The 25,691-nt window shown below is 49.2% G+C and overlaps 1 protein-coding gene across 9 annotated transcripts in view; it reads left to right on the top strand.

Annotated features, from left to right (window-relative positions):
* Positions 1-25,691, top strand: part of LOC140428486 (receptor-type tyrosine-protein phosphatase T-like) — a 1,877,905-nt gene that overhangs the window by 740,092 nt on the left and 1,112,122 nt on the right. For all 9 annotated transcript variants that reach the window (XM_072515007.1, XM_072515008.1, XM_072515005.1 and 6 more), the window contains exon 4: positions 6,684-6,765. In XM_072515007.1, coding sequence (XP_072371108.1) covers positions 6,684-6,765 — 82 coding nt within the window. The remainder of the gene's footprint in view (positions 1-6,683; positions 6,766-25,691) is intronic.

Genomic DNA, 25,691 nt, shown 5'->3' with positions numbered 1-25,691 from the left:
CACCAAAACCAGTGCGGCGAGACGGAGAATCCTGCCCAGATGTTTCTTCACGATGGAAAGGGGGGATAAAGTATGGAGAGTCATTTACGGCTGTTCAAGTGTGACTTCTGGAACTGGCTCAGAGCAACATGACAAAGGTTTCCAAGCTGTTCACCAAACCAGTCTCTGGGTTTCAGTTGGTTTATGGTTGAGGAAAAGGAGAGAAGATAATTGAAAATAATAATTCTGCTTCACCCTCTAAAAACTAAATTGGAGCCAACACAAAGGTGACCCTGCTCCACTGGTGACTCACACAACTAGTCCTGCCAAGTATCCAGAACAACATAATTAAATCAGGCAATGCTGACATCAGAATGGGCATATCTTGGAAACGTTAGAGTGGGAGTGGTACAAGAAGCAGTATTTGACAGCCATGGGAGCAGAAGCCAGTGCAACCTATTGAAAAGTTTATAAATTGCAGATGTATATTTCATTTCTGCTGCCTTTAATATTTTTGGCCATTCCATGCAAAGACACAGGGTTTCAAACAGTGTGGGCCTTCCTGAGGCCCAATTATTGAGCTGTGTTTTGACATTTTTCCACTGTTCAGCTGTTTGGGTGTGCAGGAAATGGAAGTCATTGGAAATCCGGGAGGTGATGTGAATTCATTGACCACGACTATTTATCCAGCATCTGTAAATATCATACTCCAGCAACCCATGATAAATTACACTCTGTGCTCTGCAGGATGGAGGCCCATCAGGTTTCCCAAATGTTTCAAATATGTATCCAACAGTCTTTTTAAAGGTAATGGACGTGATCTTCTGCCCCCGTTACGCTCCTGCTCAAGCAAAAGGAGGCCGGTGAATAGCGGGAGAGGCCAAAAACGAGATCCGCGTCAGGCGCCAAACAGTTTGCGATGCAACCGGCCCGCTCCCGTAGACAGGATCCCACTTAAGCCCCATTTCCATACAATTAATGAGAGCCACCCCTTATCCAATGGCCTCCCGATATTCAACGTCCTCCCCAGTAAGTGGTCTCGCTGGCGCAGACCAGTACTCCTTTTGAAAAATGTGAACCTGACAGAAGGGCATGTGTGGAGAGCCGAGGAGGTGAGTAGTCATCTTTGCTCACAGACAAAGAGCCCAGGGGCGCTGGGCTTGCTGCCCCTGGGCTCAGTGGGGAGTGGGGCATGCTCATCTGAAGGTGGGGGACCCTCCTCAGGAGTGAGCCGCCATGGGAGGGTGCGGGGGCAATCAGGGGGGCAACTGCTCGCAGCACAAAACGCCAACCGCTGGAACGTGTGTACCCATTCTGGAGAAAACCTTTGTTCCTGCCCGTCTGCCCCAATGACCACCCATAACCCCCACCGACAGCCGAGGCCTCTGCAGCTGAATGCTGGAGCTTCCAGGGAATTGGCAGTCATGGTTAATTGGGCACTTTACACAACCTAAGTGGATTCCCGTGGGTGGGCGGGCCTTGTAGCATGTGGGAGCCATTGCCTAGCATCCCAATTAAACTGTGATGCCTGGACAGTGTATCTGAACACTGCAGGAGGCAACACCACACATGCAGCAGCCAACATCCAAACATGCAGGGGATGGGACACTGCTCCAGGGGATAGGTCCATGACTAGAGGGTGGGTGGGTGCCACAGGGAGGGGACAAGCTCAGGTCCGGTTGATGTTGTGAGCGGTTGTCTGGGTTGCAGGGTCTGGGGTCTAGTGAGGCGGGCCCGCTTTGGCCGGATTTGTGTGGGCAGGGCATTCCGGGTGGAGGGGGTTGGGGGGGGAGGGGGGATCTGTCGGTGAATGGAGTATCCCGGAGTGGGAGCCACCGTTGTTTGTCAGATTAACACCCTCTCCCAATGCCCTACAGATATTGAGCGCTATGGCAGGGGATGTTGGGCGCAGAGGTTGCCCTAGTGATGCTGGTGTTACGCGATGCGCCAGACGCTGGAAAAGACGGCAGCAGCAGCCTCTGCAGATGCTTGAGGTAGCGGCCCATGTATCAGACCACATCCCACACCCTGAGGACCTGGCCACCTATTAGACTAGGGAAGGACCCAGAGGGAGTGTCCCACACCAGTCCAGTATGTATAGACGCCGCTGAACATTCGAACAAATGACGGAAAGCATGTACCGCAGGCGGTTCCACCTCAACAAGCAGACGATGCGACACCTGTGCCATTTCCTCGCGAACTTGGCACCACGTGGAGGAGGAGGACACCCTCTCCCGGTGGCCGTCAAGGTCACTGCAGCTCTGAACTTTTATGCCACAAGATCATTCCAGGGCTTTAGCGGGGACCTGTGTGGTATCTCACAGGCCACAGCCCACAGGTGCATTTGGTAGGTCATGAATGCCCTGCATATCTGGGCGGTTGGCTACATTGTCTTTGACATGGACCAGGCTCAGCAAGATGCCCGGGCAGCAGCTTTCTCTGCCATGAACCAGGTTCAGGGGGTAATAGATGCCACACATGTCACCCTGTGCTCACCGGCCCATCTGGGGGTGCCCTATGTTAACAGAAAGGGGTTCTACTTCCTTAACATTCAGCTCGAGTGTGACCTCCAGATGAAGATAATGCACGTGTGTGCACACTTCCCGGGGAGTGTGCATCCTGGGGCATTCGGTCATCCCTGCCCTCTTCACGGTGAATCCCAGGATGGGTGGCTGGCTTTCGGGGGTAAGGGGTGTCCGCTGAGGACCTGGCTAATGACACCAGTATGGAGGCTGGAGACTGAAGTGGAGACCCATTACAACGAGGCCCATTCGGCCACCCAGGTTGTGATTGAGCGGTGCATCGGACTCCTCAAAAGGCAGTTCCAATGCCTCGACCACTCCGGTACACCGCCCTGAGGGTCACCCACTTTGTTGTGTTCTGCTGTGTCCTCCACAGCCTTGCACCGCAGCGGGGCGACAAGTTGGAGGTTGATGAGAGGAACATGTGGCCACCTCCGAGGAGGAGGATGTGGGGGATGAGGGTGATGATGAGGCACCGGACCAGCAGGGGCTGGAGGACGAGGCAAGGGAGGAAGCCGAGGCCCAGCCGGAGGCTGCAGGAAAGGCGGAGCAGTGAGGGTCAAGCAAGCCCGATGGCCAGGGAGGCCCTTATACTCGCCCGATTCACTTAGGATATGGCCTGGTCCATCATCACAACCTTATCCACCCACCATCCCCATTTCTCAGCCTCCCAGGGTATGTATCACATCACTTCAGGGCGCTGGGACTGTGTTCGCACTGTCAATGGGTCACTGTCAAGGGCAGGGGGGTGATGACAACCCGCAGATTGCTGAGCGCTGGGCTGGTGCTCCTCAATCTATGCCATAATCCGACCGCTGGCTGTCTGCTGAGTGCTCACTCACACCCATCACCTGCAATGTGGATGAAAGTGACAGAGACTTCCTACTGGTTGTGCACAAGGGTGTTTATTGTTCAATACAGTTCCCCACTCTCCCGATGGTGCTCCCACACATCCTCCACACTCCTCCTCACCCCCTACCTACTATCCCCCTCCTCTTCTGCCCTCAGTTATCTCGATGTGCTTTGCCTTCCTAGCTCTACCACTACGTCTAGGTGTCTCCCCAGGAGGCACATCAGAGGTGCAGACAACCAGCTGCTTTCCTTGTCCCGTGGCCTTCGATGCTCCTGGTGGGCGTCCCTGGGGGCTCTGGTGTCGGAGGGCCCCGGCTCACTTGTCGATGGCACATGCACAGCCGTGCCGCCATGTCCCACGTGCTCACCCTGAAACGTGGCCTCATCAGAGGCGTAGAACTCGGGATAGCTGGTGGCCATTGTCGCCACCCCATGGGATGGGTACGGGTAGGCAGCGAGCGCCGCCTCCTCCCAGTTGGTGCCCATAGGGCCCTGGGGTCCACCAAGGGATGGAGAGGCAGCTAGTTTGTGCCCCGGCTGCCCCTGCATAACCTGGCTCTGCGATAAGCCTCAGTGACTGGGACATGCTCTCCAGCACCTCGGCAATGCCCACCCGCGACTTGGACAAGCTCCGCAGTGCCTCGGCCATTCCCATCTGACAGCAGGATATGTCCCGCAGACCCTCATCAAGGTCAGCCTGGTACTTGGTGAAATCCCCCAGGGATGCAGCCATACTGCTGAGACCCTCAGCCATGGCCACCACTGATTGTGTGATGCCTTGGGCACCTTCACTAATGGTGCCAATGTTGTGTATCAGATTTTCCACTGTGGTCGGCACCCTAGCAGTGTTGGCCTCAGTGCCATGCATTACCGGTGACATTTCCTACGCCTGTAGTCTATGGGTCTCCCCCAATCAGCTATGGATCTGCTGGAGTGACGCTGACATCTCCCTCTGAATGTCCCGGCCGCTCCCTAGCGTCTCCATCAGCTCCGGGTAAACCTGTTCCAGAGGCTCAGCATCAGGCTGGATCCCAGCTGGGTCCAGGGATCCAGCAGCCCTCCGACTCCTGTCTTGCCTGGGGACTGCTGTCTCCACCAGATGTGCATCAGCAGCAGTGTGGTGCTCACCAGATTGTGCCCCAGAAGCCTATCCACTAACATTTCCCACCGAGGTGTGTTTTACTGCGCTGGTGGAGGGTGGCATGACTATAGCGGTTGCGTCCTTGGAGCTCTCCTCCAAGGTGTTCTCCTCGGAGTCAGGAGAGGGTGCTGCCCAGGATGGGCCGGCACCATCGGCTGGAGGGCCTGCAGGAGAATGAACATGTGGTCAGTGGGAGGGATGGGTCAGTCAGCCCGTAAGGCAATCAGTGCTCACGTTTGACGGGTCCTCCAGGTGGAGCCTGGTGGTTCCTCATCTCTGCGACGTCTGCCAGCCTTCGTGTGGGTGAACGTCCTGTCCTCGGCCACCCCGGTCACCTGCAGGACCTGCTCCTTGAAGGAGGTGAGGATTCTCATGTCCGGCACCCCACTGCCAGTCTGAGCCCTCTCCCACCGATTATGAGAGAGCTTTTCCTGATGAGACACAGAGAGGGCATGCGTGGTTCACAGTTGTGGGGGAGGGGGTGTTTGAAGTGGGATTTAGGTTGGGGGGCTGAAGGAGTAGGTGGAGGGAGAGTTGAAGGGGAAGGGGTTGGAGGGAGGGTTGGGGCTCGCCTGGGGGATTGGGGAGGTGGATGCTCCCTTGGGGCAGGGGGTGGGGCGACGGTGTCTACTCACTCATACTGCCCGGTGTAGGTCATTGATCTTCTTCTGGCACAGGAGGCCCGTCCTCCTGGTCACACTCCCCGAGCTGATTGCTGGTGACACTGGCAGCCAGGACCCCCATAGGAGAACAGGACATCCCTCCTGGCCTCCACCTCCTGGAGCCTCCCCAGGTCAGCATCCCCGAATCTTGGGGCTGGTCTCCTCAACGCGATTGTTGCGAGCTGGCTGCAGTTGGCTGAGTAAGTGCAGCTTAAGTTCTGCTCAACCTAGTTAGCGGGGGGCTGGCGAGCGCGGTCCTGGCGAATCAACTGGCGAGCCGTCATTTGCTGCGAGAAGCCCCTGAGTCCTCATTAAGTGGATCAATTAACATTAAATTGCGTTGTCGGCCTCGCTGGGCCACGGGCTGGGAAGCTCGCGGCAATTCCTGCTACCACAGTTAGAAATTCTTCCGGAGAATCACGTGCAATATAATATTTCCTGCTCCCACTATTTCATGAAGGCCCTGCCTTCTCAACCTCGCCCCTCGCCTGAGATATGCTGACCCTCCATTTAAATTATTACCAAACAGCTCTCAAAGGGGAGAGAGGCCTACAGGCCTCTGGTTCTGTGGCGACGTTTACATGTATTTCAAGTCGACTATACCATATCCCAACAACCAACCATTCTAAAAACCATTCTTCAAACCATTTCCTTCATTTTCTTGCTGATGGGCCTTAAACCGACACCCACTAGTCATCAAATTATTGAGCAGTGGAAACAATTTTCCCCGATTGGATACTTGTCAGATCCCTTTTTTATCCCGTCAACCTATGGCCTTGGTAAAACATAGATTGATACCAGGCCTGAAAAGGCTAATTTATGAGGAGGAGATGCATAAACCTGTATTCTCATGTGTTTAGAAGGTTAAGGGAATGACCTAATTGAGGTTTTTAAAATGATAAAGGCATGCAAGATCTATTTTCTATGGTACTGAATCCAGAACAAGAGGGCATAATTTCAAAACTTAGAACCAAGCTACTTAGGAATGGACTCAGGAACAATCCTTTCACAAATCTAGAACTTACTACATTAAAATGCAATGGATGGATGACGATTGAAATTTCAAGTTTGATATTTTGATTAGGAAAGGCTAACAAATGATATGAATCAGAAAAGGTTAAATTAAGCTTAGGTATCGATCATCCATGAATGGTGATGCAAATTTGAGGCTGAATGACCTAGTGTGGTTGTTATCGCTTCCTGAAATAACCTACAGTCCTCTTCAAAGTTAACCATGCTCTGCTATGCTGGTGTCCCAGTAATGAGTCCAGATCATTCATGCAAGATATAACATTTTGTAGATACATCTGCACAATATCATTATACGTTTTTATAAAATCTAATAGGCTGCAATAAATAGTCAAATATACAGTAATGTGTTGTGTTGATCAGTGTATTGATGTAATGGCTTATATGGAAATAAGTGATTCATATTAGGACTTAACTTTCAATATTAAAGTACATTAATTTTAGGGCATATTAAGGAATAGGGATTAAATTTATTCATCACTGATTTTGCCATTTCAGGTTATTTTTGAATCAGTTTCTTCAAAGGGCCATCCTGGATACATTGCAATAGATGAAGTTAGAGTGCTCGCTCATCCTTGCAGTAAGTAATTACACTAAATATGCCATAAAAACACTTCCGATGAGTACATGTAAATTAATGACTTGAATTTTGAAGCACAAATACAAGGCATTCACTCAGCAATGCCAAAATTTACATCTGGTGATTGTCTTTGTGGCTGTACTCTGTGACTACATATTTTTTGTTAGATTAGTTCAATGTTCTGAAACCTGTTTATAAAATATTAACACTTTCTTACAACACCCCATGGAAATGACAATATACCTAGATTTTGCAGTCAGCAGCTAAACAAAAGCAGCCTCACTTAGCGATCAAGTGATCTCCGGGGGAAGAATTTTATCTTCTCTCGCCACACTGTGGATTGCAGTGTAGTTTAATGGGGGATTCTCAGCTTCAGTGATGACAAATTGACCAAGGGGCCAATCACGATCAAAGAATTCTCACAGACAGCCAACCAGGACATGAAGAACACTAAAATCAACAGGCACGTTTCCCATAGATCTCTCAAGTTGCAAGCTGGGTAGATCCCAGGAGCGGGGTCTCCCAGCTTCGATTGGCCACGCTGCGCTGCGGTGAGCTGCTTTTTGAGCACAGTTTGGCTGTTGGAGCCCACCCAGCATTTTTTTTAAAAGGAACTAAAGTGAATCAAAATAAAGATTGGGTCACCTATGGAGTTAAAATTGGAGTTGACTGAGTATCTTGAACACATTTTTTCAAATATGTAATTTAAAATATGCAATTTAAAATACCCAGTAATTAATCATAATGGAGACATTTAACAACATTTCACAAATACAAAATCACACTGTCCGGATCAGATCAGTTGTTCAGCAGTAACGGTAAAGACACTATAGTCCCGGGTGACCATAGGTTACTTTCCCATTTGAGGGGGAGAGCTGACTGGTGGTGATTTAACCTGATTATCACCACACCGCAGGCATGAGGCAAGGCTGAGAAGGCGGGGTCTTAATGAATTACCTCAACCGGTACAGGAATTGAACCGGTGCTGCTGGCCAAGCTCTGCATCACAAACCAGCTGTCGAGCCAACTGAGCTAAACCGGCTAAATCAGCAGTAGTTATTACTCAATTAACCAGTAAAAACCCAGTTACACCTCATTGGACAAAGCTTAACTTTCTCCAGAGTTTCTAACAGTGGAAAAGAGGAAGTTTTCATTAGATCAGTTGATTTCACATTCTTGCTTTGAGGGGTTAGGGCTGGGGTTTCCATAATGCAGCCTTTGATGGAGCACTCAGTGATAAACGGCAATTTCAGGAACTCCGCGTTAATCGGCATTCGTGCTAAAACCTGAAGTTACGGTCAGATGCAAAGAGTTAACGATGGAGTACTCTGACAGTTTTCCTTCAAAAACCCCTAAATTCTGGGAAAAGATGTTCAGCAAGCTTCTCTCTATTTTGACTGTGCAAATTTGTTTCTGAGGATGTGGTAATCCATTAGCTGTAGAATTTTAGTTTGCTGTATTAATTTAGGAAAACTGTTCAAATTATGTTTAATTTGGGATGCAAGCCACTGACATTTAACTCATCCTAAAATCAATCTCACCAGTATGGATGGTTTTAAAAATGGGAGTCATTGTATAATGGCAGAGCCTGTTGGGTGTTAGTTAAGACAGAGGTGAGAGGCAAATAAACCTTGGTACTTGACGAGATGTAGGTTTTGTATTAGAAATAATTACATAAAATGGCTTGGATTTACAGAGCTGATGTTTATAAAGGTAGACAAGGAATTCTGATGATAAGCAACACGAGGGAGGGAAGATAAAATCATCTGGAGAAGGCAACTCTATTTGGAAAGACACCAATGCTATTGGGGGGAAGGGGGGGGGGGGTCAGCTGATTGCTGAATTTCCCTATCCCCGAGATTTTTTGTGGCTTTTTTCCCCCCATTTCATGCTGGGAATAAATATATTTCAGCAAAAGTATATCAATGATAGCCAGACTATGAGCAATCCACAGATCAAGCATATATGAAGTCAGTCATGTGAAATCTTGACTGTTGAAAGGGAGCTAAATATGGAAATAGACAATAATACTTTTTTTCATAGTGCTCCACTGGATTATCTGTCAAGTCGAGCCTAGATCAATCAATGTCGTGACGCTTGGACCCACAATCTTCCATCTCAGAAGCAGAAATGCTGCTAATTGAGGCAAGCTAACAGCAAGAGTAGTGATTAGGTGATGGGAAGTTTGGATTTTAAAAGGAGAGGAAAGTTTGAGGGAGGTAAGAAGTTTCACAGTTTTAAAATCCTGGGAAAGTAAAAAAAAATATTGAAAATAGACATTTACTATAAATTCTGACTGGAGCAATACCTGACACAGAGGAAAATGGTTGATAATCGTGGAGGCCAATCATCTCAGCCCCAGGATATCGCACGAGGAGTTCCTTAGGCAGTCTCCAAACCAAATCAACTTCAGCTGCTCCATCCTTCTTTCCGTTCCATGGTCAGAATTGGGATGATTGCTGTTGATTCCAGTGTTCAGTATCATCTGTAACTCTTCGGACAATGATGCCATCCATGCCCACATGCAGTAAGACCCAAATGTTGGCTGAGATTGAGAAGTTACTCAACATCCACGCCACACAAGTGCCAGACAATGACTGTCTCAGAATCCCACACTATTATTACCCTGGAGAAACCTAACTGGATCAATCATATAAACACTGTGGCTACAAGAGGAGATCAGAGGCTGGGAATTCTGGGTGTGTAACTCTCCGACTGATTTCCTAAAGGTTGTTTCCTGTCTGTAAGATGAAAGTTAGGTTTGTAATGTTTTACTCCTGCTTGAACGATTGCAGCTCCAACAACATTCAAGAAACTCAACACCATCCTTCGTGTTGGGTGGGGTTACTGGGTTATGGGGATAGTGTGGAGGTGTTGACCTTGGGTAGGGTGCTCTTTCCAAGAGCCGGTGCAGACTCGATGGGCCGAATGGCCTACTTCTGCACTGTAAATTCTATGATAATCCCAGACAAAGCAGCCCACTTCATTGATACCTGGGGCGAAATTCTCCTACCCGCCCCGCCACATTTCTGCCCCGACCGGCCGGCGGGAGTCTCCGTAACACCGGCCGGTCAATGGGGTTTCCCATTGTGGGGCAGCCCCACGCCGTCGGGAAACCCCCGGGCGCCAGCAAAACGGAGACTCCCGCCGGCGGAGAATGACGCCCCTGACCTGTCATCATAAACTTTCATTCCCCTCACCACCGATGCACAGTGACAGCAGTGTGTACCATCAATACAGTACACTGAAGCAACTTGTCCAGTCTCTTTCAACAACCCTTACCGAACAAGCAACCTGAAATACTGAGAATAACAAGGACAGTGAGCACACGGGAACATCATCACCTGCAGGTTCACCTCCAAGTCACACAGCATGCTGACTGGAGAATATATCACTATTCCTTTAAAGTCGCTGGGTCAAAATCTGGAACTCGTGGCCAAATTGCCCTGTGAGCCTTGCAGCAGTTCAAGAAGGAACACTGACTTTGTCAATGATGCTTACACCCACATGAATTAAGTTTTTTAAAATTCAAAGGTAATTGATTTGATAGTTTGGATCAAAAATATACGTTTCAATATATTTGGAATGAATATAGTTCGGGCAGCACAGTAACACATGGTTAGCACAGTTGCTTCACAGCTCCAGGGTCCCAGGTTCAATTCCCGGCTTGGGTCACTTTCTGTGCGGATTTTGCATGTTCTCCCCGTGTCTGCGTGTGTTTCCTCCGGGTGCTCCGGTTTCCTCCCACAGTCCAAAGATGTGCGGGTTAGGTGGATTGGCCATGCTAAATTGCCCTTAGTGTCCAAAAAGGTTAAGTGGAGTTACTGGGTTATGGGGATAGGGTGGAGACGTGGGTTTGAGTGGGGTGCTCTTTCCAAGGGCCGGTGCAAACTCGATGGGCTGAATGGCCTCCTTCTGCACTGTAAATTCTATGATTCTATGATAACAGCAATGTGAAGATGACTTCAGGGACAAATGCTGGCCTTGCAAGAAATATGTCCATCTATTGAAATTTGGCTTTGAAAGATATAGGGAATGATGCAAACAGATGATATCGCCCAGTATACCCAATACTGTTTGATCACCAATTCTACTGGCTTCAAGAGAACTGTATATCCTCCAACAGATGGCAAAAGTGATTCTTTCTGTTTTGCATTGTGTCTCACAAATAATTTCATTCTCATATTCTACCAATCATATTTCCAAAGACCTTGTGCTTATCTGCTCTGTATTTTGTTGTATAAATGGAACCAGCCTAGTTCAAAAGCACACTCAGGAGATTTTGTTTTCAATCTCCACCATATATTTGCAGAGGCAGACCCTAGGGAGGTCAAAATATAAACAGCTTGCGATTTAACTCTGAAGAAGATTATTTTATAGCCAGCAGAGTCCTTATCGACAGTCTCTTGCTGCAACTATATTTGTGCAATCAAATCTCATAGCTGGTGGATCTCCTGATAATTTGGATCAAGATTCCAGCAATCCTTTTATTTTAGATAATAGAAACTTTCAACTTAGACAAGATAAACCAGAAATGCTGCTTTTGTTCAGTAGATATTGGGGCCTTAGCAGAAAACAAGTGATATATTTTCATTATGAAAAAACATTTAATGCTAAAACCTAGTTTGAGAATATGTGTCTGACAAAAAGACCATGTGCAATGGAGAGCACAACGTTTATTGGCCAGAGATTCAGGACTAATCAAAGTGAAGACAAAACCTCAACTTATAATCAGTACCACTGATGAATAAGAAGGAACACAAACGTTTTAAGAAACTCCCAACGTGTCCATAAATCACCTCCACAGTGGGAGGCAAAATCTATTGAAATAAATGACATTGTTAACATGACGAGAAATATTTTAGCGTGCATGTTCAATTATTTAGACTAAATGAAGTACTTAACTGGCACAAAGTGAAAACTAAACACTAATCCTCCTTTAATTAGTTCATAGAAAACAGTAGAATATGTGCTATAGATCAAAGGAAACCACTATCCGTAGACAGAAAGTATTTAATATTGTTCAAAGATACTTTCGGGAAGGATTTTCAACTTTTGATCTTCCATTTCTTGTCGAAAAAATTGAATGGCCATCAATTGAAAATTGGAGAGTGGAGCACCTCAATCACCCCATTAATACCTATTGGTACAATTTCCAGGCAGACCTCTAAATGGTTGAGCAATATGCCATATGAAACACAAGATCAAAACAACATAAGAAATAGTAGATGGAGGCCATTTGGGCCTACACCATCATACAATGCGCGGCTGACTGATATTCTACCTAAACTCCAAATTCCCACATTCCCTTAATTCCCTGAGTATTCTAAAATCTATCAACTTTTATTTTTCATACACTTAACGACTGAGCACCAGCAGCCCTCCAAAGATCCACAGCCTTTAAGCAAATAAATTTATCCACCTCTCAGCCTTAATTTTTAAAAATTCATTCGTGGGATGTTGGCATTGCTGGCTGGGACAGTATTTATAACCATCCCTAATTGCCCTTTAGAAGGTGGTGGTGAGCTGCCTTCTTGAACCACTGTAGTCCATGTGGTGTAGGTACACCCACAGTGCTATTAGGGAGGGAGTTCCAGGATTTTGGCCCAGCGACTGTGAAGGAAATGGTGCTTTGATGAAGAGTCATCCAGACCCAAAACATTAACTCCGTTCTCTCCACAGATGTTGTCACACCTGCTGAGATTGTCCAGCATTTCCTCTTTTTGTTTCAGATTTCAGCATACTCGATAATTTGATTTTATCTAAGGAATGGTGATATATTTCCAAGTCAAGATTGTGTGGAGCTGAGAAGGGAAAGTTCCAGGTGGTTGTGTTCCCAGGCATCTTCTAGGCGGTAGAGGTTGTAGTTTTGGAAAATGCTGTCTAAGAACCTTGATAAGTTTCCGCAGTGCATCTTGTAGATGGTGCACACTGCTGCAACTGTGCATCAGTGGTGAAGGGAGTGAATGTTTGTGAATGGGGTGCCAACCAAACAGGCTTCTTGGTCCTGGATGGTGTCAAACTTCTTGAGTGTTGTTGGAGATGCACTCATCCAAGCAAGTGGAAATTATTTCATCACTCTTCTGCTTGTGCCTGATAGGTGTTAGACAGACGCTGGGGAGTCAGTTTTTAATTCCTTGCAAGCTTACTTAGAACATAGAACATACAATGCAGAAGGAGGCCATTCGGCCCATCGAGTCTGCACTGACCCACTTAAGCCCTCACTTTCACCCTATCCCCGCAACCCAATAACCCCTCCTAACCTTTTTTGGACACTAAGGGCAATTTATCATGGCCAATCCACCTAACATGCACGTCTTTGGACTGTGGGAGGAAACCTGAGCACCTGGAGAAAACCCACGCAGACACGGGGAGAACGTGCAGACACTGCACAGACAGTGACCCAGCGGGGAATCGAACCTGGGACCCGAGCGCTGTGAAGCACAGTGCTATCCACTTGTGCTACCGCGCTGCCCATATTCTATTTTCCACTTCTTAATTAATCCCTTTGGTCCTCCTTTGCTGAATTATAAACTTTTCCCAATCCTTGGGCGTTATTCTCCGACCCCCCGCCGGGTCGGAGAATGGCCGTCGGCCGCCGTGAATCCCGCCCCCGCCGAAGTCTCCGATAGCGGAGATTGGGCGGGGGCGGGAATCGGGCTGCGCCGGTTGGCGGGACCCCCCGCTGGATTCTCCGGCCCGAATGGGCCGAAGTCCCGTCCAGAAATTGCCTGTCCCGCCGGCGTAAATCAAACCTGGTATTTACCGGCGGGACCAGGCAGCGTGGGCGGGCTCCGGGGTCCTGGGGGGGGGGCGCGGGGCGATCTGACCCCGGGGGGTGCCCCCACGATGGCCTGGCCCGCAATCGGGGCCCACCGATCCGCGGGCAGGCCTGTGCCGTGGGGGCACTCTTTCCCTTCCGCCTCCGCTACGGCCTCCACCATGGCGGAGGCGGAAGAGACTCTCCCCACTGCGCATGCGCGGGAAACTTTCAGCGGCCGCTGACGCTCCCGCGCATGCGCCGGGAAACTGTCAGCGGCTGCTGACGCTCCCGCGCATGCGCCGCATTTCCGCGCCAGCTGGCGGGGAAACAAACGCCATTTCCGCCAGCTGGCGGGGCGGAAATCCCTCCGGCGTCGGCCTAGCCCCTCAATGTTGGGGCTAGGCCGCCAAAGATGCGGAGCATTCCGCACCTTTGGGCCGGCGCGATGCCCGTCTGATTGGCGCCGTCTTTGGCGCCAGTCGGCGGACATCGCGCCGTTGGGGGAGAATTTCGCCCCTTATGTCTGTTGTTTTTTCTCGCCAATATGTATGCCTCTTCCTTGGATCTAACACGATCTATAATTTCTCTTGCAAGCCACAGTTTGGCCACCATTCCTGTTTTACTTTTGTGCCAAACAAGAAGAAACAATTATTGCAGTTCACCCATATGCTCTTTAATTTTTGCCATTGCCAATCCAACATCGTCCCTTTAAGTAGTGTTTCCCAATCCATCTTGGCCAACTCGCACCTCATACCATCATAGTTTCCTTCACTTAGATTCAGGACCCTCCTCTCAGAATCAACTGCACCACTCTTCATCTTGATGAAGAATTCTATCATATTTTGGTCACTCATCCCCAAGGGACTTTGCACAATAAGATGACCAATTATTGACGACTTCTGGGTGCGGCAATGACCAGCTGAGTCGCACGTTTCGGCAGCTCCCGTTGGAACGGACTTTTAGGCTCTTGATAGGAGCCCCAACGGCAATTTAAACGGCCAAAATCACTGTGCGGTAAACTAGAAGGGAATCCCCCCGGATACACATGGAAAAAGGAGAGGATAGCGGCCGGATTGCAGAAGATCCTGTGGAGCAGCGGCAAGGAAGGGAAGCTCGAAGCAAGATGGCGTCAGAAGGTGGCCGTTTGTTATGGGGCCCGGAGCAACAAGAGTTCCTGCAGCGCTGTGTGGAAGAGCTGAAGAAGGAGTTGAAGAAGGAGGTGTTGGCCCCGATATTACAGGCGATTGAAGGGCTAAAGGAGGAGCAGAGGACCCAGGAGCTGGAGCTTCGGGTCGTGAAGGCAAAGACTGCTGAAAATGAAGATGAAATACAGGGCCTGGTGGTGAAGACAGAGACGCACGAGGCACAACACAAAAGGTGTGTGGAGAGGTTGGAAGCACTGGAGAATAATTCGAGGAGGAAGAATTTAAGAGTCCTGGGTCTTCCCGAAGGCGCAGAGGGGGCAGACGTCGGGGCATATGTAAGCACGATGCTTCACTCGCTAATGGGATCGGAGGCCCCGACGGGCCCTTTGGAGGTGGAGGGAGCCTATCGAGTTCTGGCGCGAAGACCAAAGGCTGGAGAAATACCTCGAGCTATAGTGGTGAGGTTTCTCCGCTACAACGACAGAGAGACGGTCCTCAGATGGGCGAAGAAAACTCGGAGCTGTAGGTGGGAGAACGCGGTGATCCGCGTATACCAGGATTGGAGTGCGGAGGTGGCGAGAAGGAGGGCAAGTTTCAATCGGGCTAAGGCGGTGCTTCACAAAAAGAAGGTTCAATTTGGAATGTTGCAACCGGCGAGACTGTGGGTCACACACCAAGGGAAGCACCACTACTTTGAGACGGCAGAAGAGGCGTGGACATTCATTGTGGACGAGAAGCTGGAATAGTCTGGCGAGAGAAAGAGCTTCTGGGATAAAGTGGTGGGGTGATTATGTGGGGCGAGGAAGGGGAAGGGGGGGATGATTTTTCAATTTGTTAATTCTTCGACCCTGTAACTTTTCTCTCTTCCCCTCGTTGGGGGGGGGGGTATGAGGAACTGTGGGCGCCGGTGGGAAGGAAAGGGGAAGGAGAAGGGAAATGCGCCATTAGGGGCGGGGCCGAGTGGGAAACGCGGGCTTTGCTCCCGCGCTATGGTAATTGTGGCGGGAACAGGGACGCAGGAAGGAGGGGGCCTCGCACAGTGAGGGGCCAAGGGCAAAGGGGGAAGCCGAGGTCAGCCAGAGTTCGCTGACTTCTGGGAGCAACATGGGGGGTGCAACTACGCTAGAGGGGGATCTAGCGGAGGGGGGGGGGGAGTTAACTGGGTTGCTGCTGCTAAGGAGAAGGGGGAGCTGTTATGGGACGGTGTGGTCGAGACGGGGGGGTACCGTCGGTGGGATATACAGGTACGTAGGAACCGGGTGAGGAGCTGGGTTAAAAAAGGGGATGGCTAGTTGACAAGGGGGTGGGGGGGTAAAGAGCCCCCCAACCCGGTTGATCACGTGGAACGTGAGAGGGCTGAACGGGCCGATTAAAAGGGCACGGGTACTCGCACACATAAAGAAATTAAAGGCAGATGTGGTTACGTTGCAGGAGACGCACCTGAAACTGATAGACCAGGTCAGACTACGTAAAGGATGGGTGGGGCAGGTGTTTCATCCGGGTTTAGATGCGAAGAATAGGGGGGTGGCTATCTTAGTGGGGAAACGGGTACTGTTTGAGACAAAGACCATAGTGGCGGATAGTGGGGGTAGATATGTGATGGTGAGTGGCAGATTGCAAGGGGAGGCGGTGGTTCTGGTGAATGTATATGCCCCGAACTGGGATGATGCAAACTTTATGAGGCGTATGTTGGGGCGTATCCCAGACCTGGAGGCGGGAAAGTTGGTAATGGGGGGAGACTTCAATACGGTGCTTGATCCATGGCTGGACCGGTCGAGGTCCAGGACCGGGAGGAGGCCGGCAGCGGCCAGGGTGCTCAAGGACTTCATGGAGCAGATGGGAGGAGTAGACCCCTGGAGATTTATTAGGCCTAGGAGTAAGGAGTTCTCATTTTTCTCCCATGTTCACAAGGTATATTCACGAATAGACTTTTTTGTCTTGGGAAGGGCACTGAAGGTGACAGGGACGGAGTATACGACCATAGCCATTTCGGACCACGCTCCACATTGGGTAGACCTGGGGGAAGAAGAACAGCACCCACTCTGGAGAATGGATATGGGCTTATTGGCAGATGAGGGGGTATGTCTAAGGGTGAGGGGGTGTATCGAAAGGTACTTATAGAGGGATGAGACAGGGGTGTCCCCTGTCTCCGTTACTGTTTGCATTGGGAATTGAGCCCCTGGCCATAGCGCTGAGTGGCTCCAGGAAGTGGAGAGGAGTACTCAGGGGGGGAGAAGAACACCGGGTATCATTGCATGCGTGGTTGTCGTCCTCTCTAAATCCGCCCCGCAAGAAGATGGTGGAACGGATCTTGCGGGGCCGCGGAAGGAAGGAGGTCCTCCTTCAGAGAGGACGGCCCGAAGATCGGTGGGCACCGATCGCGGGCCACCCCACATTCCAGGTGAAGCCCGGTGCAGGATCCCCCCTCGCCCCCCCACAGGCCGCCCCCCCAGCGTTTCCGCACCGCCCACGACTGCAGCGACCAGGTGTGGACGGCGCCGGGGGGAGCCTGCCGTTTTGGCCTGGCCGCTTGGCCCATCCGGGCCTCAGAATAGCGGGGGTGCCACAGAATCGCCATTTTGGGTGTCTCCGGCGATTCTCCGGCCTGCGGCCCGCGAAACTCGACCGGGCCGTTCCCGCCGCTTGGGAGAATCACGGGAGGGCGTCGGACCGGCGTCCCCGGACATTTTGGCGGCCCAGGCGATTCTCCCAACCGGCGTGGGAGTGGAGAATCGCGCCCACAGTACCCAGTCTAGAATACCTGATATATAGTTGGTTCCTCAATGAATCGGTCCAGAAAACTATCCTTTATACAGTCAGGGAATTACTCCTCTACAGTATTGTTACTGATTTGAGTTGCCTAATCTAAATGCAGATTAAAGTCACCCATGATTACAGATGTTCTTTTATTGCATGCATCTCTAATTTCCTTTTTAATGACATTCCCAACATCACCATTACACTTTTGGGGTCTATATACAACCCCCCCACTAATGATTTTTTTACCCCTTAGTGATTCTCCGCTCTACCCATACAGATTGCACACTATTGAAGCTAATATCTTTCCTCATTGTTGCATTAATTTCCTCTTTAAGTAGCATTGTAACCTCACCACCTTTTTGTTTTTGTCTGTCCTTCTTAAATATTACAGTTCCACAGAACTGGTCCTAATGTCCCAGGGATCTGAAACCCTACCCCTCACACCATCTCTTCAGCCACCATCTTTTCATCCGATGTATCCTGATGTTTCAGCTGTGGCTAGCATGTGACACTGGTAATAACCCTGAGATCAGTACCTTTGAGGTCCTACTTTTCAACTTACTTCCTAACTCCCTATGTTCTGCTTCTAGGACTGCATCCCTGCTCGTTTGTACCAGTGTGTACCAGAATCACTGGCTGTTCACCCTTTCCCTTCAGAATGTCCTGTAGCCGCTCTGAGACATCCTTAACCCTAGCACCAGGGAAGGCAGCATACCACCCTGGAGTTCTTTGTGGCCACAGAAATACCTATCTATTCCCTTATCATTGTGCCTGGCCTGCCACAGAATATGGCACAAACCCCCCAGGTGCATAATTAATGAGGTTGTGAATGGAAGCTATGATGTGGTTTCGCGTTGGCCTCTGCTGCGGGCAACACCCAACATTCTGGCCAACACCGTGGACTTAATCCCGGATGGGAAAATTCCACCCTGAGACCTGCTGCACCTTCTGCTCCAGGTGTTGTTGCAGGGACCAGAAAGTTGCTGACCATTTGATTGGCTTTCCAGCTTTCAGAGGTAGCACCTCTCCCCTTGATGCCTTTAAATGGCTGGAAGGGTGAGGTGACAAAGCTAAGAGATGGCTTGTCCCCAACATTTACACAGGGGCCCAGACACCCCATCCCAGGGCAAAATTCAACCCTTTATTTCTGAATAGACTTTTCTGTCAGCACGTGGGAATATTATTGTAAGAGAATTACCCAATATATTCAAATTGCACAAGCATTTGAGATTCCTGAAGCTATTAAACACCTCCAAGCTTTGGACTTGGTTCTTTAAATGTATCAATGTTTTTAGTTGCAACAATTTGATTTTGACCCGCTGATGAGAACTGGACACCTCGTGCAAAAAGTGATTTATTTATTTCAAAAATCATTAGGACGGCACGGTGGCAGAGTGGTTAGCACTGCTGCCTCACAGCGCTGAGGACCCTGGTTCGATCCCGGCCTCAGGTCAGTGTCCGTGTAGAGTTTGCACATTCTCCTCGTGTCTGCGTGGGTCTCACCCCCAAAACCCAAAGTTTAGGTGAATTGGCCACGCTAAATTGCCCCTTAATTGGGAAAGAAAAAAAATTGGATATATTAAAAAAATCATTGCCTGAACTCTCGTATCTAAAAGTTGCAATGGATATAGGGCAGAAAAATGGGTGGTAGTTATATAGCATACTTAGAAGTGGAGTCTCTGGAAGGGAAATGCGAGCATTTAAACATAAATTGTTCATGAAATGTTGGTTTTGTTGCAAGCCCAACATTCATTGCCCATCTGTAATTTGCTTTGAGAAGGCAGTGAGCTAACTTCTTGAGCCACTGCAGTCCAAAATAATACTAATAATCACTTATTCTCACAAGTAGGCTTCAGTGAAGTTACAGTGAAAAGTCCCTAGTCGCCACATTGTGGCACCTGTTTGGGGAGGCTGGTACGGGAATTGAACCCGCGCTGCTGGCCTTGTTCTGCATTACAAGCCAGCTGTTTAGCCACGGCATGTTGGCACAGACTGCTTCAGTATCCACTGAGTTGCAAATCTTACTGAACACAGTGCAAGCATCAGCGAACTTCCGCTCTTCTTACCTTCTGAAGCTAAAGATTGAGGGCTTTGGATACTCCCCTGAGGAACTCCTGCAGTGATGCCCTGGAACTGAGACGATTGACCTCCAACAATTACAACCATTTTCTTTTGTGCTAGGTACGATTCAAATCAGATGAGAGTTTACCCCTTTACTCCCATTCACTCCAGTTTTGCTCAGGCTCCTTGATGTCTCACCTGGTCGAATGCTGTTCTGATGTCAAAGACAGTCACGCGCACCTCGCCTTTTGGCGGTGCAAACATGTGAAATAGGAGCAGAAATAGGCCATTCGCCCCTCACTCTTCCAAACCCAATAGAAACAAGCGCAGCCTCCCCAAACTACCATCACAGATTGGAGAAGAGCCGAGACAGTGGTGTAGTGGTAGCGGCATTGTCACTGAACTGGTAATCCAGAAACCCAGGGTAATGCTCTGCGGACCTGGGTTCAAATCTCGGCTCACCAGATGGTGGACTTTGAATTCAGTACAAATCCGCAAGTAAAAATCTAATGATGACCATGAAACGATTGTTGTGAAAAAAAACATCTGGTTCACTAATGTCCTTTAGGGAAGGACATCTGCTGTCTTTATGTGGTCTGGCCGAGATGTGCTGCAGAATGCATTTGACTGTTTGACTCTTTAAATAGCAAGCCACTAAGTTGTATCAAAATGCTACAAAACAATAAAAAGCATTTAAACTGGGTAGACCATCTGGCATCGTCCGAGGCATCAGAAACAACAACAGCAAACCCAGACATGTCAACCCTGCAAAGTTCTCCCTACTTACATCTGTGCAAAATCAGGACAGCTGTCTCACAGACTAATCAAGCAACAACCCGACATAGTCATACTCATGCAATCATAACTTACAGATAATTTTCCAGGCACCACCATTGTCATTCCTGGATATGTCCTGTCCATACGGCACGACATACCCAGCAGAGGTGATAGGGCAGGACAGTGGTATATTGTCGAGAGGGAGTTGCCTGGGAGGCCGCAGCATCAACTCTGGACCCCATGAAGTCTCATGGCATCAGGCCAAACATGGGCAAGGAAACCTCCTGCTGATCACTAGATACCACTCCCCCCACCCCACCGTCAGCTGATTAACATGCCTCCATGTTGAACACCACTTAAAGAAACAATGAGGGTGGCAAGGGCACAAAATGTACTCTGGGTGGGGGGCTTCTATGTCCATCACCAGGAGTGGCTCGGCAGCAAAACCACAGACCAAACTGGCTGAGTCCTAAAGGACAGAACTGCTAGCCTGGTGATGAGGGAAAGAACCAGGAGGTAAAACATACTTGACCTCATCCTAACCAACCGCCTGCCACTGATGCATCTGTCCATGGCAGTCTTTGTAGGAGTGTCCAGAGCACAGTCCATGTGGAGACAATTTCCAATTTTTAAATTAAGAATATCCTCCATTGTGTCGTCTGGCACTACTACTTTGCTAAATGGGATAGACTTCGAACAGAACTAGCAACTCAATGCTGGGCATCCAAGAGGCGCTGTGAGCCATCAGCAGCAGCAGAATTGTACTCAACCGTGATTTGTAACCTCATGGCCTGGCATTTCCCCCACTCTACCATTACCACCAAGCCAGGAAATCAACTTTGGTTCAGTGAAGAGTGCAGGAGGGTATACCAAGAGCAACACCAGGGATACCTAAAACCTAACTGTCAACCTGATGAAGCTGCAACACAGGACTACTTGCGTTTCAAACAGCAAAAGCAGTAAGTAATAGACAGAGCTAAGAAATTCCACAACCAATGGGGTGGATCTGACTCTGCCACATCTGGTTTTGAATGGTGGTGGACAATCCAACAACTCGCTGGAGGAAGAGGTGATGCAAATATTCCCATCCTCAATGATAGGGGAGGCCAGCACATCAGTACAAATGATGAGGCTGAAGCATTAGCAACAATCTTCAGATGGAGGTGCTGAGTGAATGATCCATCTCGGCCTCCCCTGGAGGTTCCTAGCATCACAGATGTCAGTCTTCAGCCAATTTGATTCATCCGTGAAGAAATGGTTGAAAGCACTAGATACTGCAAAGACCATGGACCTGATAATATTCCAGCAATAGTACTGAAGGCTTGTGCTCCAAAACATGTCACACCCCTATACAAGCTGTTCCAGTACAGCTACAACACTGGCATCTACCTGAATGTGGAAAATTTCCCAGGTATGAGCAGCACACAAAAAGCTGGACAAATCCACACCAACCAATTACCAGCCCATTCGTCTACTCTCAATCATCAGTAAAGTGATGGAAGCGGTCATCAACAGTGGCACTTACTTAGCAATAACATGCTCACTGACTCACTGTTTATGTTCTGCCATGGCCACTCAACGCTTTATCATATTAAAGCCTTGATTGCAACATGGTGTAAGGATAGTGATCTGGATAGAAGATTGGCTGGACGACATCCAGAGAGTATGCATAAATTGGAGAGTGGTGAGGGGGTGGAGGGGGGGCAGCAGGGTGGTAGATGTGACCTCTGATACTCTGTCATTACAACTGCTCTTCATGTATATAAACCTGAACAGCAAGAGCTGGCAGGTTGCATGGAATTAAGAGGCACTCTAATTACTTGATGGCCATCAGTTTCAGACAATGGAAGACAAGATAGACAGAAGTGACTCTTTTAAGTGATTCTTAGGACAAAGATAGGTTGGAGACTTGGGCAGAGAAATGGCAAATGGAGTTTAATCCAGACAAATATGAGGGAATGCATTTTGGTAGGTCTAACATAGAGGGGAAATATACCGTCAATGTCAAAACTCCTCGGAATATAGAAAGTCAGAGAGATCTGGGCGTGTAGGTCCACAGATCTTTGAAAGTGGCAACACAAGTGGACAAGGTAGTCAAGAAGGCATACAGAATTCTTGCCTTCATTGGATGGGGCATCGAGTATAAAAACGGGCAAATCATGCTGCAGTTGTATAGAACCTTGGTAAGGCTGCACTTGGAATATTGCTCACAACTCTGGTCGCCACACTACCAGAAGGATGTGGAGGCTTTGGACCGGGTGCAGAGGAGGTTTACCAGGGTTTTGCCTGGTCTGGAGAGTGTTAGCTATGCGGAGAGGCTGAATAGACTCGGACAGTTTTCATTAGAACGATGGAGGTTGAGGGTGACCTGGAAGAGGTCTATGAGATTATGAGGGGCATGGATAGAGTGCATGGTCAGGCACTCTTTCCCAGGGTGGAGGGGTCAGTCACCAGGGGCATAGGTTTAAGGTTTGTGGGGCAAGGTTTAGAGGAGATGTGCGAGGCGGGTTCTTTACACAGAAGGTGGTGAGTGCCTGGAACACGTTGCAGGGGAGGTTGTGGAAGCAGATACATGAACAACATTCAAAAGGCACCTCGACATATACATGGATATAATGGGTATAGAGGGATACAGCACTAGGAAGTGCTGAGGATTTTGGCCAAGGGTGGTATCATGACCGGTACAGGCTTGGAGGGCCGAAGGGCCTGTTCCTATGCTGTTTTGTTCTTTAAAACTACTTTGGGTTCAAACAGCTTATACAATCCACAAGGAATTTTACAAAGCTTCTAAAATAGACTGTGTATTTCATGGAATGCCATTTCATGTCTCACTTGGGGTTGGAAGTAGAGGGCTGATTATCTGCCCATAAAATGGAACTAAAGCTATTGGAGGGCCAGCTTCTCCACTGGTAGATTTGAAGATGAGGTAAATACGCAAAACCAAGCAGAAGACCTTGCCATGCCACCTCCCCGTCCATCCCTGACCTGTCTGAAATTTTATGGGGTTGGGGGTGCAAAGGTGGTAAACGGCACAGGAAAGTAATGTGAGTTGAGTTTTCTTACACCACAGGCTAATAATGTAATTTCCTGAGACCTATGGTCACCTTCTCCTTGACATGCCAAGAAGCTGCCTCAACATGAATAGAAATTAGGAAAATCCTGCAGTGACCGAAACTCCGCAATTCATCTGCATGCAGTGGGTGGGAAGCATCAGCCAGTGCTGTGGATGGGAGGAGGCTGATCAAGGTCGAATGGCAGCAGTAGGCCTCACTGCTCATTGATTCTGTCATTCTGTGTTGCAACGTCAACCAATTCCAGGTGGAATCACAAAGGGAGATGGCAAACATATTGTCCTGGTACCGTAATGACAAGTTATTCAACATTTTAAATTAATCTCAAGCTCCCACTTGCACAACTGCCAGCCAGGAAACATAGAAAATGAACTTGTTGAGTAGCAGATTAATGAGCTTGTTGCTATGGAGAAGTTCTTGTCCTGGTCAGTGTCCCACCCGAATTACTTCAATGGTGATAATAATGAAGGAGAATGTAAATGTATACATGTCTACGTCAATCCAAAGACACTTAACAAAATCCTCAAATGCAATGCTGAACTAGAAATAATGTTCTGCCTGAACTTGCATGAAGGCAAAGAATAGATTTAACACTGTGTGTTCGATGGAGAAGAATTTTCTGCTGTATATAGTTTTGACAATATGGAAGGTGCGGGTCATTGTTCATACATTTTATAATCTCTCCAGCTCACAAGGAATCTCAGAGGTCACTTCATGAGGTATTTGAAAGGGACCACAGTCGTGGTGGATAATATTGAGTCTTATGATGCTGGGTCCTAACCGGAAACCAAAAGCCCCATTGAAGAGTTGCCAACAAAAAGATAACAACTGAACAAGGATAACATGACATTTTAAGAATAGGATGAAAAATACTTGGCTTAGTGTGTGTAGCGCACAAAGACTCCCGAGAGACGAATAGAGGTGAAGTCGATGAGGCTTTATTAAGCGTGACTTGTTCCCCGCAGTTCAGTAACAGACTGGCCTGCGGGGTAGAACTCCTGGTTCTTATACTCCGCCTTCAGGGTGGAGCTAGAGGTCAACAGCCAACCAGGACCCGGGATCTGTCAGCCAATGACATCACGGCTTCACAGTCCCACATGACCCCTAATGCATACTACCACATTCACCCCTTGTTAAAAATGAACCCGGCGGGGTGGTGCTTCACATGATAGTAGAGGTTTACAAGGCTGGTCCTGGGAGGAAAAACTTTTGCATGTCATCACAGTATGTACAGGGTATTTTTTTGTTTTGAACTATTTACAGTATTCGTAAGAGGGAAAAAGGTAAAAAAATTCTCGTTAAAGTCCACAACATTCTAGTGTTACACTGATGCCACAAGTCGGTCGGGCGGTCTGGTCGTCCTTGTCGATCGCCTCAGCCCTGGTGGTGGTGGTGCTTGTTCCAGTGTTGTCGCCTCCGGGAGCTTTACGGTTTCTGCTTCAGCTTCACTTCTGGTCGGACCTGGGAGGAGGACCGATCCTCCCGGGAAGGGGGCTGTCGCGGGGTGTGTCGGTGGCAGGGAGGGGGTGATAGGTGTCGGGGGGGTGTGCATGTTGCCGGCAGGCGCCAGATCTCGCAGGGAGACCGTGTCCTGTCGGCCGTCGGGGTACTCCATGTAGGCGTACTGCGGGTTCGCGTGGAGGAGGTGAACCCTCTCGACCAACGGGTCCGATTTGTGCGCCCGCACATGTTTCCGGAGCAAGATTGGTCCTGGGGCCGCCAGCCAGGTCGGCAGCGACGTTCCAGAGGAGGACTTCCTGGGGAAGACAAGGAGGCGCTCATGAGGCGTTTGGTTAGTAGTGGTACACAGTAGCGACCGGATGGAGTGGAGGGCGTCCGGGAGGACCTCCTGCGACCGTGAAACTGGGAGATCCCTGGACCGTAGGGCCAGTAGGACGGTCTTCCAGACCGTGCCGTTCTCCCTCTCTACTTGCCCGTTCCCCCAGGGGTTGTAGCTGCTCGAGGCTATACCCTTGCTGAGCAGGAATTGGCGCAGCTCGTCACTCATGAAGGAGGACCCCCTGTTGCTATGGACGTATGCGGGGCAACCGAACAGTGTGAATATGGTGTTAAGGGCTTTAATGACTGTGGCCGCTGTCATGTCAGAGCAGGGGATGGCGAAGGGGAAACGGGAGTACTCGTCCACCACGTTCAGGAAGTATGCGTTGCGGTCGGTGGAGGGGAGGGGCCCTTTGAAATCCAGACTGAGGCGTTCAATGGGACGGGAAGCCTTGATCAGGTGCGCTCTATCTGGCCTGAAAAAATGCGGTTTGCACTCTGCGCAGATGTGGCAGTTCCTGGTGACTGTACGGACCTCCTCCACAGAGTAGGGGAGGTTGCGGGACTTTA

This window comes from Scyliorhinus torazame, chromosome 8 (assembly GCF_047496885.1).
Source record: "Scyliorhinus torazame isolate Kashiwa2021f chromosome 8, sScyTor2.1, whole genome shotgun sequence".
NCBI classification, from domain to species: Eukaryota; Metazoa; Chordata; class Chondrichthyes; order Carcharhiniformes; family Scyliorhinidae; genus Scyliorhinus; species Scyliorhinus torazame.
Note: the sequence above shows the minus strand (reverse complement) of the source record. Positions and strands in the feature narration are given on the sequence as shown.